Source organism: Rhagoletis zephyria, unplaced genomic scaffold, assembly GCF_001687245.7.
Source record: "Rhagoletis zephyria isolate East Lansing unplaced genomic scaffold, Rhagoletis_zephyria_1.1 Rzeph_scaffold_14190, whole genome shotgun sequence".
Classification (NCBI taxonomy): domain Eukaryota; kingdom Metazoa; phylum Arthropoda; class Insecta; order Diptera; family Tephritidae; genus Rhagoletis; species Rhagoletis zephyria.
In genome coordinates, this window is record NW_016171259.1 from 1 (window position 1) to 13,822 (window position 13,822).

Consider the following 13,822-nt stretch of genomic DNA (forward strand, 5'->3'; position numbering starts at 1 on the left):
CATAACTGTTCATAACTCGCGGCGTATTTGTGCGCCGCCTATCGAAGACGTTGGTGTAGAAAAGACTATACCGCACCCAGGTTACAACAATGCGCGCAAAACCAATGATGTTGGCTTGGTAAAGCTGAACCGACCGGTGCATTTCCAAAGTGAGTATTGAAATTTTATAAATACTTTGATTTCGTTAATACTCTCAACTAATTTTGCAGAGCATATTAAGCCAATCTGTTTGCCAATCATTCCCGAAGCTGGACAAATACCCACAGACCGACGCTTCTTCATAGCCGGTTGGGGTGGCACCGAAAATAGCAAAACTGCGAATATATTGCAAAAAGCGTTGGTGCCATTTAAAACACGCGAACAATGCCAAATGATCTTTCGGCGAACTCGCATCAACGAAAATCATCTCTGCGCTGGTGGCGACGGACTAATTGACACATGCAAAGGCGACTCTGGAGGTCCGCTCTTCTACTTGGCACCGTACAGTGGGCCCCAAAAAACGTTACGCTATGTACAATATGGTATTGTTTCCTTTGGTGGTACTGAATGTGGCAGTGATAAAAATTCGCCTGGTATCTATGCCAACGTAGCGCACTTTATGCCTTGGATAACCAGCCATATTGTTTAAATTAATTGACTGTCTTTATTTGTAAGATGTTTGTGTAGAATTTATTGCTTAAAGAAATGCTTTTATACTTGTATTTATAGTATTTATTGACAAAGTAGAATAGATTAATAAAACATATAACACTGTGGAACACAAAAAAATAGAGTGCGCATTTATCAGGTTTGATAGCTGTTGGCCATACGAACAATTCGTGCTCTCAAGAAAAAAATGTTCATGATCCAAAAATCTGAGTATAGAGCCGATTTTTTCTCCAAATTTTGAAAATTTATCGTTTTTTTAAGACTATATTTGTGGAAAATAGCATACATAGGCCAAAAACGATGATTTTTAGGTATTTTTTTTTAAGAGATAATCAAGTTTAATTTTTTTTTTTATCTGACGCTCGGGCAGACCTTATACCAACGCGACGTCTAAGACTTTGAGCTCGCAGTAGTTTCTGGTGGTTTAGCAGAGCATGCTTACAACTACAGTCATCAGGCATGAGTTCATCCGACAATGTCTGCACCGCAGGCCGGCAACTTGTTTTTTTTTTTTTAGCTGCAGAATTGCTGGTCGTACTTCGTTCATTGGTTTTGTCCTCCTCGACTGGGGACGCGTCGATTTACTTTCTCCACTGGTTTCTGTGTTGTTACAATTCAACAGTGTGGAAAAGTGTCGCCTCCATAATTTAAGCATATTCTGGTCAACGGGTAACGGCCAAAAAGACGACTTATTTTGGAACGAATTTCCGTCATCCCTTGTTAAGTTTGGTTTGCAGACAAACCGGTTTTGGCGTTGTGCCATCCTCAGTGTCATGTTTCGTTCGTTTCGACACTGAAGATGGCACAACGCCGAAACCGGTTTGTCTGCAAACCAAACTTGACAAGGGATGACGGAAATTCGTTCCAAAATAAATCGGAAAAATTAACCAACACCAACAGCCAAAAAGACCTTTCTGTCACATTTCCGTAATCAGTTTCATAAATAAAAGTTGCAGGATGTGACTTCAATTGATAGAGCACAAATCGATTTCGGAAATATATTTCAACTTGCTCTGCTGCACTAGCAATTTACAATTCGCCTTTGGGAAATAAAAAAAAACCCTCTTTCAAAAGACACTATACGTGCAGAGTGGGAATGCTCATACAATTGCTTTCTTAAATTTTTCAATTTGATAGCCCTTTCGTTATATGTATATGCATTGCATTACCACGTCTGGCTGGCCAAATTTCAAGCATTAAGCACTCAAGCATTCATTAACATATTCCTGTTTTTATTACAGAAAAAAGTTCCGTTTTCCTCTTCAGCTCCCTATGTCCATACCACATATGTAGCTCGCGTTTCGCCCGATCGCACGTGGAACTGTAGGCGACATCTTTTTTTCTGCAGCGGCGTGACATCCAACTACTTCTTACAATAAACTATTTTGGTGTAAAATTCGGAAAAAAGTAGCGAATTTCAAAGAAAGTCTACTCTCCTGTTCCTCTTAATAAATGTTACATAACAAAAACTGGTTGAAAACAATTGTAGGGCTCCCCCAAACAAACCTATCATATAAGAATTCATTTACATAATAAATATATTGAATTTAATCTTTTAAATAAATGGTAACCCTCTTAAAACACCTCAAAAATATCCTAACTGATAAAACTGAAAATTTATTAACACTCTTTCGTTTGACACCCATATTTTACTATTTCATATAAATTTTGTATAATTTTATTAAATTCGCCCTTTGAAACAGATGGCAACCTTCTTCAACAGTATTTTCAGACAAAAGTCTTCTTAAATCTCATACGTTTGAAATTGTGATACATATTAAAATTAACTGATAAATTAAGACGAATTTGTTATTTTTTAGCACGTGGTAAGTCTAGCAAATATAGTTCAGAAATAAGAGAAAATTATAGTAGCACCATATTTTGACCAGTTTTAACATGTTTATTTTGTTGATATTTAATTTTGGTTATTTTTGTTATAGGAATACGTAGTTCATTCTTTAACGAAACCCGTGTAAATCCAAGTTTGAAACTTTGTCAATATTTAGAAAAAATTCAAAAAACTTTCGTAAAATTTTCGAGCTTTTTAAATTAGATTTACTAGACAGATTCTGCAGTTTTGTTTGTTAAATTTTAGTGGAATAAAGTACAAGTTTTAAATTGCTAAAAATTACGGTTGATTTTTAAAGAATTGACTATATTTGTATAAAAAATAACCTAAATTAATTAACAACAAAATTAATATACTAAAACTTATGAAAATATGGTGCGTCTATATTTTTTTTGACCACGGTATGTAAATTACTTGTTCTGCATAATAATTAACACTTATGTATTTTAATCTTAATTCTAATCCTAATCGTAATCGTTACTAACCACCCTGCCCTCCCCTATCTCCTTCTGTTACTTTTCTGAAAGAGAATTCGACTATTTCTGCTATTTTGAAAATCTGGAGAATTTTTTTTTGTATGGTATAGTTATGAAATAGCTGAGAAATGTATTGGGCTGAAAGGATAATAAATCGAAAGGGGACAATTATTCATTACGGGAGATTTTGGGCTTCTCCACGTATTTTTGCAGTTGCTAATGAAAAATTGCTGGTACATGTGATCCAAAGTAAACTGGCATACTCAAGCTAGTAAATCAGTTTACGTATGTATTTATATAATAAATGAACTTTTAACCTGCAAGAATGAAGAAATACTTCAATCAATATACGTACATTAGAGTAGTCCAATTTTTGTATGGGGAAAAAATGTTTCATCCTAGAAAAAGTGGCACCCTTCAGTTTTTTCCTTTTGATATTTGTAATATCTATACCACTCCCCAATTTTTCCTTTTTGATACTTGAAATATCTATACCAACTTTCAGTTTTCTACTACAACCAGTAGAGGGTGCTCAATGACCTGAATGAATGAATGGCGCTACTAGATCGCTGTGAAATTGGCAAAAATAGTGGTGATTTTTATAAAAAGCTAATGTTGCCATGACAACTGAAGCTTGTGCATTTTTTTTTTAGATAATTTAAATTTGAAATTTTCTTAGGATACTTAACCGATTGATTAATATATGTATACAATACTTCTAGAGTAAAATATGAGCACCCTGTAAATTTATACATAGAAATGTAAACTTTGGTACCAGCACCTCTTTCGGAGGGATGGAAGCCTCAAACCCTATCTTGGAAATTTTTTTTTGGGCCACTCTAATATACATACATATGTATATACATATGTAGATATGTATATATGGAGTTACATACATATGTACATGTTTACTAAATAGTAGATCCTAATCCATCACTTTCATTCACAAAAGAAACAAAATGCAATGAATAAACAAAGGGATATGCAAACAAAGACAGTATTAAATGGACGAATTAGATAAAAGCGGTTAGTTTTAGGAAAATTGGGCATGCATTTGCGCATAACAGCACCTAGTAATTGTACGTGCTTCTAGTCTTAATTTGTCATTTGAATGTGCCGCTACTTGCTACTGGGAGAGATAATGGCAAATCCCTTGCGTAAGACTCTAAAATGGTATGTAGGGTACCAAAAATATATACATAAATAAATATAAATAAAGACAACTTTATTTTCTCACATTGCAGCACATTTTTTTTATTTGCAACCTATTTTACTTTGCCATTCGTAGTGAAAGTTTCTGTGGATCTTATAAATAATTTTTTTACCTCCTCGATATCCTTCAATTTGGACACGCTCTAGTGGGTATTTTATGATAATAACTCAAATTAAATTCTTACTCTAATTTTACTTTTTTTACATATATGTATGTAGCATCAATTGGAACACAACATTCCCAGCTGTAACTGTCTGCGAGATCTACAATGGCGAGAAAATGTGGGATATGAGTGAGAAATATTTCGGCACAAATCATGATCTTCAACTGGATGATTTTGTCAGTGAGGTGGTGTACTTTCGCGGCACCTGCACTACTTGCGATAAATGTGAGCGAATAAAATGTCCGCAAAATTTCACAGAGCTATTGACACGGGTGCGTATGAGTAACTTAAGACATCTGCCTGGTAGGAAATTTAGGAACTGGAGGTATATGTTTTTTGTTTTTTTGTTTTAGAAAAGATATGTATGGAGATGGTAGTGAAATAGTCAAGGGTTGTTAGCTCTGCATAAGGTGTCATCTAACTTGTAGCTAAGTACTTTTGGACAGAAAATATCCACACATTATTTTTTTAAAATTTTTTTCATGTTTATTTACTTAATTCAATAGTACATATTTGTTTGCTTGTTTATATATTCAGCTATGGGTGACCCCATAAGCGAATTCCGTCAGACAATATATAAAGTTTCGATCTTCAGTTTCGTTTCAGTGAATTCGAAAAGGAATCTGTGAGGTGTAGAGCAAAAATCTGTTCAAAGTAATTTTTGTGTGAGAATATTAAAAAAGAAATATGTTTAAAGAAAACAAGCTCCCCATTAAGTCTGTATGACTTTTGCTAACTTTACAACTCACTTTTAGTTGGTTTTATTATTGCTGATCAAATGTGAGATATTTATCGAAATTCCCCAAAACAACTAACTACAAGTTGATTATTTTTTATCAATTGTATGTGGGTAATTTCATGAATACCCAATAGGAAAGAAGAAACCATCTGGCTACAAATCACAACCATAAGGATATTGGTTTTGTAAGTAGAAAAAAATTGTCAAAAATTGTATTAAAACTGGCAGCATTTTAATATGTAGAGGATTTGTAAAAAAAATAAAAATTATCTAAGGGTTATGCTGGCTAGGGCAATTGAATTTTAAGTCGATCGAATGTAATGCACCATGTATCAGTTCTTTGTTTTTTGTTGTAATGTAAAACGGCCCATTTGACCTGTTTATGATTTTAATGATATTCAGTATGGAAGTTAAATGTAAATAGGCCTTTGCGTGTATTTGGTCCAAATTAGTAACTGCTTACAAGAATTTAGGTATAGTTTATTGAGTACTCTTAGTCTAACCCGATATCCTACATGGTACTTTTATATACATACATATCTACATATATGTGTTTGGGTGTAATATATCGTTTACAGTTTCGTAGTGAATGCTCGCAGCTACTGTTCAATTGCAGATATATAAATCGACGCTTTAACTGCTGTGATGAATTTTTGCCCATCCATACGGAATATGGTATATGTTTTACATTCAATTCGAATCAAGCACGGTAAGTAAATATATATCGTCGTTTAAAGTACAAAACCGCGTATCGTCATTCTGCAAAACCGCGTAACTGGCATTTGCTGTCAAAAATTGGATTTGCTCTCGCAAGCTCTTGACCATGCGTCCTGAAATATACTTGCCAGAAATGCGATTGCTTTATAAAAAAGAGAACCATTTTGAAATATAAGTGTTTTTACTCTCTAGGAAATAATTTATGCAACCTCACATACGCGGTTTTGCATTATCTTTTTATATCTCGTTATAGGACGTTATGTAAAATAAATACCTCTGTTATAGGGGAAGGATCGCTCTTTCAAATAAGCTTGGTTTTTAATATGTACGATAATTAAAAAAAAAAAACTCAAAAATTACACCTTTCTATTTACATATATATGTATGTATATTATATTTTTTTTTACGTCTTGCTTGTAAACAACGATAGAATGGCGCTGAAATACTTATTGAGGCGGCGTTAAACTTTAGATCCATCCTTTTAGTTGTGGCACGCACACCACAAATTGAAGGAAAATCTCGGTCAAATATCTTAAAATTTTGTTTTTCCTTATTCATATTCAAAACTCACGAGCAGGGCCGATTTACCCCCTAAACCGTCCCCGACACAAAAAAGCTGCCCCTAAAGGCGTGGATTTATCGTTCTAGCTCAGAATTTTTCTTCTATGTCCAGTTCTGAACGCTTTTGAGTTGTGAACTCAACTTCAACTTTAGTTCAGAATAGCGTTGCCAATTTTGGTAATCTCATTAAAAATTTGTAAATTTGCATGAAAATTTATTGAATTTTCCGACTTTTGAACAGAGTTTAGTAATTTTGGGTATTTTAAGAGTATGACCTTGGTACTTTTTTTTTGATATTTGTTGGTGGCAACACTGGTTCAGTACTAAAACGATGGATCCACATTAATACTTAAAAAAAAATTGTATGCGATGTTTTTAAAAATGTAATTAAAAAATTTTATCAAAGCATATATTCAAACAAAACATCAGGGGACTATGATGGCTGATATTTCTACCAAGTAAAATTTTAAAGAATATGGTGAACTTTTATTTTACAAAAGTAAATCAGCCTCATTTCGCAAGTCGAAAATTAGTTTAAATAGCACGACTCGACAACATTGGCATTGCCTACTGTCGTGCTGAAATAAGTAAACGACGAAAATCGTTGAAAACTATCCAGTGCTGACAAGTTTTTCCGTTTTAATTCACTAGTCGTGTCGAAAATTTTAACCAAATGCCAAGCAATTTTCGATACGACTCTATTTTTGAAAAACGACTTGCACTCGACACGACACTCGCAATGAGATTGAATAAGTATTTTGTTTATTTTTGGAGAATCAATTTCAAAGTGTTGAGACGATTTTCTGTCATTTTGGGACATGGATAAATTTGTATCCTTTTTAAACAAGAAAAAGATCTCTCGGCCTACAATTGGCACAGCCGTAGTCCAAAAAATTCGATATGCAATGTCCACGTTCGGAAAACTGTATATATGTAAATCATTACATGGGGAATTTCAAAACTTGTAGCGGAGATTTCACCTGGATATTGTTTGCTTAGCAATAAGCAAGAAAATGGACGAACTCATCGTGAGATGTTGATTGTCGATCAGAAGAATGATTTTTTCATTATAGTCCAAATTATTTGCACAAAGGATGATCGTGAATTTCGTATCGATGTTTTCATATGCACTTTATCTCTTTTCTAATTCGTTCATTAAATTATCTAGAATAATGTTGTAGATATTTACCAAGAACAGCTCCGATTTTCTTCGAAACTGTGTTTCGCTAAGACAATGAACAAATCTCAAGGCCAAACAATTGAAGTAGCTGGAGTGGACTTATGTAAGTGTTGAGGTTGAAAACAGTTGAAATTTTACCGTCATAAACCAAAGAAAAAATTAAAAAAACGGTTATCTAAGATTTTTTACGCAACTTAGCTTTAGGCATATCTGGGTTGATACAAATTTAGACTGAAGTTGTAAATAATCATTTTTCAGTTAAGTTGCTTTGGTGAAACCAGCTGTAAATTTTGCCTAATATTTTGGACTACAGTCTAAAATACTAAGGTTTTGACTTATTTTGCACATGTATCTTGACGAGCATGTCGAAGCCTAGCGCGACCGCAGCCAGCAGGCGCAGCGCTTTGTGTAAGCGCGCGGGAAATTTGAATCGAAAATATTGTCAACGTTCAAAAAGTATTATGTTCTTATAATAGGGCAATTCACATAAACGCTTAAATGCCTCGTGACCATGCAAATCTAGTAAACTTACTTTATTTTGTATGGGAAATCGATTTATTTACGAGGTTTCCATGATTACCTATAATATGAATTTGACTGAATAAAAAATTATCTTGATTCTTTTCGTTTGAACTGCTAATAATTATTTTTTCCATAAATTTTGAGAAACAGTTTTGTTGCATCCCACTTTTGGCGCCTTTTGTGACACGGCGCCTTTGGGCAGCTGCCTATGTTGCCCTTGCGTAAATCCGGCCCTGATCATTAGTGTCATCTTTACTGTCGAATTTAAATATGTTTTTTCGCAGCAAGAGTGACGAAATAAGATTCGCCAGTAATCGTGAGATTGGTCCTGGAAATTTGAAATTCGACACATCTGCCGCCATTCAACTTCTCATACATTCACCCATCGATATTCCTTTACTTTCATTCGAGAGTATGATTCGTGAAACTATTTTACTTGGTAGCAGTAAAGAGCTCATCATCAATGTCATGGAGGTGTATAACCATGCCAGCGTCTATCAGCTGTCGTTGGATCAGCGCCGCTGCCGCTTCAGGCACGAACGCACAGATTGGGGTCGTAACGCAGGATTTTACGATTATTACAGCTTTCCCACTTGCATTGTGGAGTGCGTCTTGGTGGCACAATTGCAGCATTGTAATTGTAGTAGCCATTTGCTAGTGCCATCAGCGAAATGTAAACTTTGCATTGTAAATTATAAAATTGTATGATCTATTTGTTTCCCTTATAGCTAATAGCACGACCGTGCCTGCGTGTGATTATCGAGGCTTAAGTTGTCTGACTAGATACTATGAGGAAATACAGTTGATGCGTAAGTCGTGTGATTGCATGAGCTCATGTGAAGAACCAGAATACAATATCGTTTTTAATTCTCCCGATGGGTATGTAATATTTATGTATAATGAAAATTGTATTACTGTACTGTACTCTACTGTACTTTATAAAATATATTGACAGACATCTGCTCTATTTTTCAATTTTTTCGGATTCAGGGAAAGTGAAAGTGATTTGGAACTAACGCAGGTGCTTATTAGCCTAATTGAACTACCAACTCAACGTTATATTCGACGTGTCACCAAAACTCCGTTGGACTTACTCAGTGAGTATAAATTTATGCACTTAAATAAATATGAGCATGCATATCGTCGTTTAAAGTACAAAACCGCGTATCAACAAAATGCAAAACCGCGTATGTGAGGTTACATAAACTATTTTCTAGTGAGTAGAAATACTCATATTTCAAAATAGTTGTCTTTTTTATAAAGAAATCGCATTTCTCGCTAGTATATTTCAGGACGAATTAGGATTGAGCCAAGAGGTTGTGTGAGGAATCCAATTTTTGGTAGCAAATGTCAGTTACGCGGTTTTGCAGAATGACGATACGCGGTTTTGTACTTTAAACGACGATATGTATGTACATGTAAACATAAATAGTTTCCAACTTATGTATGTCGACCTATTTTATTTTCTTACCCAGTTTCTGTAGGGGGTATTGTCGGGCTCTTTTTAAATGCCTCTCTTCTACGCCTATTGGAATTAGTATTTTTGGTTAAAGAATTTATGCTGAGTTTTTATGGAAGCGGAATTAACATACGGATAAACTGAATAATTGGTGGAAACAGCATCCGGTTTTAATAAATAATTATAAATTTATGAATCTAAAAATGTATATGCGTTTTCAAATTTAATAAACACTAGCTGAATTTTTTTGTGAACTAGCGACAAAAGAACGCTTAACTCGAGTAAAATTTCCTTTTAGCTACTTAAGCAACCCTGTTGGTATATGGTAAGAAACATGGACGGGATTTAGACACACAAAACAATAAAAATGAGCAATTATGCGAAGTGTTTGCGTAATATATAAACTTATTTAAAACATAAATCACGTATATACGAAAGCAAAAATTTCCCTCTCCACTTTCCCATTAACAATTCACAATAGAGAAGTTTTTTCACTTCCCTTCCGGTCGCGTATTTTTTAACCGACCTTTGCTGAAATTGGATAAATAGACGAGTTTGGTTGTTGCTTTGCATGTATTTCATCATTTAAGCCAGTGTTCTTTTGTAGATCGGTTGCAAAAGAATGCACCTACTTTAAATTATTGCTGCGTACCCCTTGCGAGGTATGTTGTATCCACTTGCTGTTGTTGTTGTAACAGTATACAAACTCCCCAAAGAGTTTTGGGGATGGTTGCTGGAGCGACAGTCCTTGGCCAGAAATAAATCTGGGTCGTTCCGGTTACGTAGACCCGACTGTCGTGGGAACGTGTAACTACATATGTATGGATTTATCTATACTACTTCCTATGCCGATTTCGATACGATACGGTACGATAGCCATTTGGGAAGTTTATAATTCAGTATCTGACGTTAGTAATCAGAACATGCATCTTACATTTCAGTTGAAAAAAATGATACAAATGTGTTATTAAAACACAACTTAATGCGACTTTTATTGCAAAGATATTATCTCAAGCACCTATTATAGCTTATTATATTAAATTGGTAAAAATTAATTGCAGACAAGTTATATCTATTACATATTGAGAATTTTGTTAACTGTAAGTCTTTTTCTAAATGTTACTCACATGTACGTGTAAGTATATTATTTCCTTTTTAAATTTTAAGCAAAAAAATATTAAATTTGAATTTCTCCAATAAATAAACATACATACATCATTTTACTTTTGTAATTAAATGATCAAATTGTGCGTTATATCCTGTGCTCCGATCCCTCTAGCTCATACTTATTTTTTCAGTATGCAACATTGGTGTATAAGGCACAGGACCTTCTTCTCGTGGCAGCGGGGATACAAATTGAAGGAATGTTTCAATATATGACGGCAAATAAACAAAACTTGAGAAGACGACCAGGCTGAGCGTGAGCAGGACGAAACTGTCTGAAAAATAAAAAGAAATAATTCACCTGTTACTAACCAATAATATATAATTTCTATGTGTTTTGAGCATATTTTCAAATTGAAAAAGAAAAGGAAATACAACCTCGGCCAAACGTGTTAGGCACACCAATATATGACAATTTTTAAATATCATACACAAATCGGAGGACAAGCCCGGCCAACCATTAACAAATGTGTAAGCGCTTATCTATTGTTATTATTATTATTAATACTTTTGGCCAAGGCTATATATTTAATATATACCAACTATCCAATTCGATTTTAACTAAAATTACTGAATGTTCATTTTGAACTATTGTTAGTCAAATATACTTTATATTCTCCCCATTGAATTAATTCTTTAACCGACTTAAATATCCGAAGCCTAGCGTTTGTTTTTAATTTCTAGAGGGTTGAGTTCTTGTCGAGACAGTCTAAAAATTCCTAAGGAAGTTTGGAAATGAAGTCTCGCAACGAAGTTTAAAGGATTGAGGAGTAGAGGGTTACTGCCCGGGGTTTTCATTGTCGGTCAATTAAAAGTAAACTACACTTTTTGAGGTGTTTTCCAAGCTTTTATAATCTTTGTGATTCATTCCAGGGTTCGTTTACTATTGTATACTCATTTTTAAGCATCTCTTCCATATACACACATATGTACATGTGTTTGTATCTAAATGATAGTGCATTACTTTTCGTTGTGTAACTTTAGCCAGAAAACAAAGAAATATACAGAAAAAACGTAGATTTGTAGTATATCTACATATCGTTGTTTAAAGTATAAAACCGCGTATCAACAAAATGCAAAACCGCATATCAAGATAATACAAAACCGCGTATGTAAAGACTCATATTTGCAAATGGTTTTCTTTTTTATAAAGCAATCGCATTTCTGGCTAGAATACTTCAAGGCGAATGGATAAGGCTTGATCCAAGAGTTTGTATTGGCAAATCGAATTTTTGACATAAAAATGTCAGTTACGCGGTTTTGCAGAACGACGATACGCGGTTTTGTACTTTAAACGACGAATGCGTCTTATCAATTATTGCATGGCGCTATTTTTAGCTTATCTGTTTGAATACTCCAGCAAATCCAATTCATTTTCTGGAGAAATCTTAGATTATTTCATTTTAACATTAAAACTCACTTATCAGCTTTTTCTCCCAGGGCTCAAACATATAAATGCAGGTAACCAATTCATAGCTGCATATAAAGACTCAACAGCAAATTTTTTGCAAGCTTCAACATTTTTCCTCAGAGTTAATGAACTTCGAATTGGGCGCTTGCAGTCTTCTAAAATTATTTAATTGTTGTCACTATTGCTTCCCGTATTATTTTATACTGTAAAGAATATTACAAATAGGAATGTTATTTTATTTATTATCAGTTGTATTTATTTTTGTCCAGCTCAAAAAGTCAATCAGATTTTGACGTATTTCGAAGTGTGGTGAATTTCTATCATCTGTTCGTTGTGGAACTCAGTGTTGCCAGATGGTTTTTTGAAAACACTAAATATCCGGAAAAAACTGTATTTACTGCTACTATAAAAAATAAGGAATTTCAGAATTAATGTATAATTTTATTAAACATGTATAGCAAAAAACGATCCACTAAACAGAAAATACAATAAATTTAAAGTATTCTTCACTAACCAAAAAAAAAAGACTATAACATGGACGATTTAAATAACACTTCGTAAATTGACATGTTAATATTTTTCAACAATTTATTTAAAGACTCATATTTCGTAAGATCTGAAGGATTTCTTTAAAATCTTTAGCTATTAAAATATAAAAGAGTTGTGGAATTTTTAATTTATTTATGGCTTATTCCTTTAACGTTGGGAAAATATTCTTTCCGCATTTGCTTCAAATGAAGAAACGCGTCTTCTTCAACGGATGAGAAATCTTAATTTATTCGTTCAAATGCATATTTCGAAAAACTGTAATTTGTGGTGGGAGGTGACTTAAATAACTGTAAGTTTATATAAAAAATGGTTTCGTACTCGGTTAATTGTTTTTGTAAAATTATTGTTGGCAAGCTTGTTCAATATACATACGAGCTTTTGATAAAGGTAATAGGTATGCATAAAATTGAGCAAGTGACCTGGCACTTTGGCAAAAGAGCCTGTTGACCACAGTCATTGCTTGAGCAAATCTGGTCCTCTGCCAGAGTTCCAGGCCATTTTCTGAATTTGGTGAACACCCCAACAATTTACTAGACTAGCAGTAGTAACTTGTGGTTTACAGGCGTGTGTGAATCTGTAACAAAGTTCTATGGGGAAAGCTGTTGAATAATATTTTTAATATGGTGAGACAGTTTGCCAATCTGCTGTGTGAAATGAAATCTTTTTTGACGGCGGTAAATTTTTGATAACCGCAGATTTATGCGGAANCATTGCTTGAGCAAATCTGGTCCTCTGCCAGAGTTCCAGGCCATTTTCTGAATTTGGTGAACACCCCAACAATTTACTAGACTAGCAGTAGTAACTTGTGGTTTACAGGCGTGTGTGAATCTGTAACAAAGTTCTATGGGGGAAGCTGTTGAATAATATTTTTAATATGGTGAGACAGTTTGCCAATCTGCTGTGTGAAATGAAATCTTTTTTGACGGCGGTAAATTTTTGATAACCGCAGATTTATGCGGAATAAACTATTAAAACTTTAGTGAAATTAACATTTTAAGAAACCATCTACCATCATTGATTGCAGTTCATCAACATAAGCTTTTATTATACGAAAAATTACACACAGCAGCAATCTTTGCAAATGTCAAAATTTTCTATGCATTTGTCAAAAATTTCACTAGCCCCATGGGCTACTGAAACTTCATTCACCTCAAACTTGTTAAAAATTTAC

The 13,822-nt window shown here is 34.0% G+C and overlaps 3 protein-coding genes across 3 annotated transcripts; 2 read left to right on the forward strand and 1 right to left on the reverse strand.

Annotated features, from left to right (window-relative positions):
* Positions 1-13: 13 nt before the first annotated feature.
* LOC108378485 (serine protease easter-like) lies at positions 14-749 on the forward strand (the record flags this gene model as incomplete). Its single annotated transcript, XM_017634778.1, has 2 exons — positions 14-149; positions 210-749. Coding segments are annotated over 2 exons (555 nt in total), but the record flags the coding sequence as incomplete, so codon positions are not given.
* Positions 750-4,114: 3,365 nt separating this feature from the next.
* ppk31 (pickpocket 31) lies at positions 4,115-9,683 on the forward strand. The gene is made up of 8 exons (XM_017634780.1): positions 4,115-4,146; positions 4,218-4,331; positions 4,405-4,621; positions 5,667-5,797; positions 8,353-8,741; positions 8,797-8,947; positions 9,059-9,165; positions 9,544-9,683. Exons 1-8 carry the CDS (start codon positions 4,115-4,117, stop codon positions 9,669-9,671), a joined length of 1,269 nt encoding a protein of 422 aa, XP_017490269.1. The 3' UTR covers positions 9,672-9,683.
* An 808-nt stretch (positions 9,684-10,491) lies between these two features.
* LOC108378487 (serine palmitoyltransferase small subunit A) lies at positions 10,492-12,432 on the reverse strand. Its single transcript, XM_017634779.1, is given in 3 exon segments — positions 10,492-10,966; positions 12,112-12,166; positions 12,168-12,432. Coding segments are annotated over 3 exon segments (264 nt in total). The 5' UTR covers positions 12,213-12,432; the 3' UTR covers positions 10,492-10,802.
* Between the last annotated feature and the right edge of the window lie 1,390 nt (positions 12,433-13,822).

Bases quoted from the DNA above. Each gene is read 5' to 3' on its own strand.
- ppk31 (XM_017634780.1), top strand. From the start codon at position 4,115: ATGGCAAATCCCTTGCGTAAGACTCTAAAATG. The intron at 4,147-4,217 runs GTATGTAGGGTA...CTCACATTGCAG, and splicing joins TTGCGTAAGACTCTAAAATG to CACATTTTTTTTATTTGCAA. The intron at 4,622-5,666 runs GTGCGTATGAGT...TATCGTTTACAG, and splicing joins TCACAGAGCTATTGACACGG to TTTCGTAGTGAATGCTCGCA.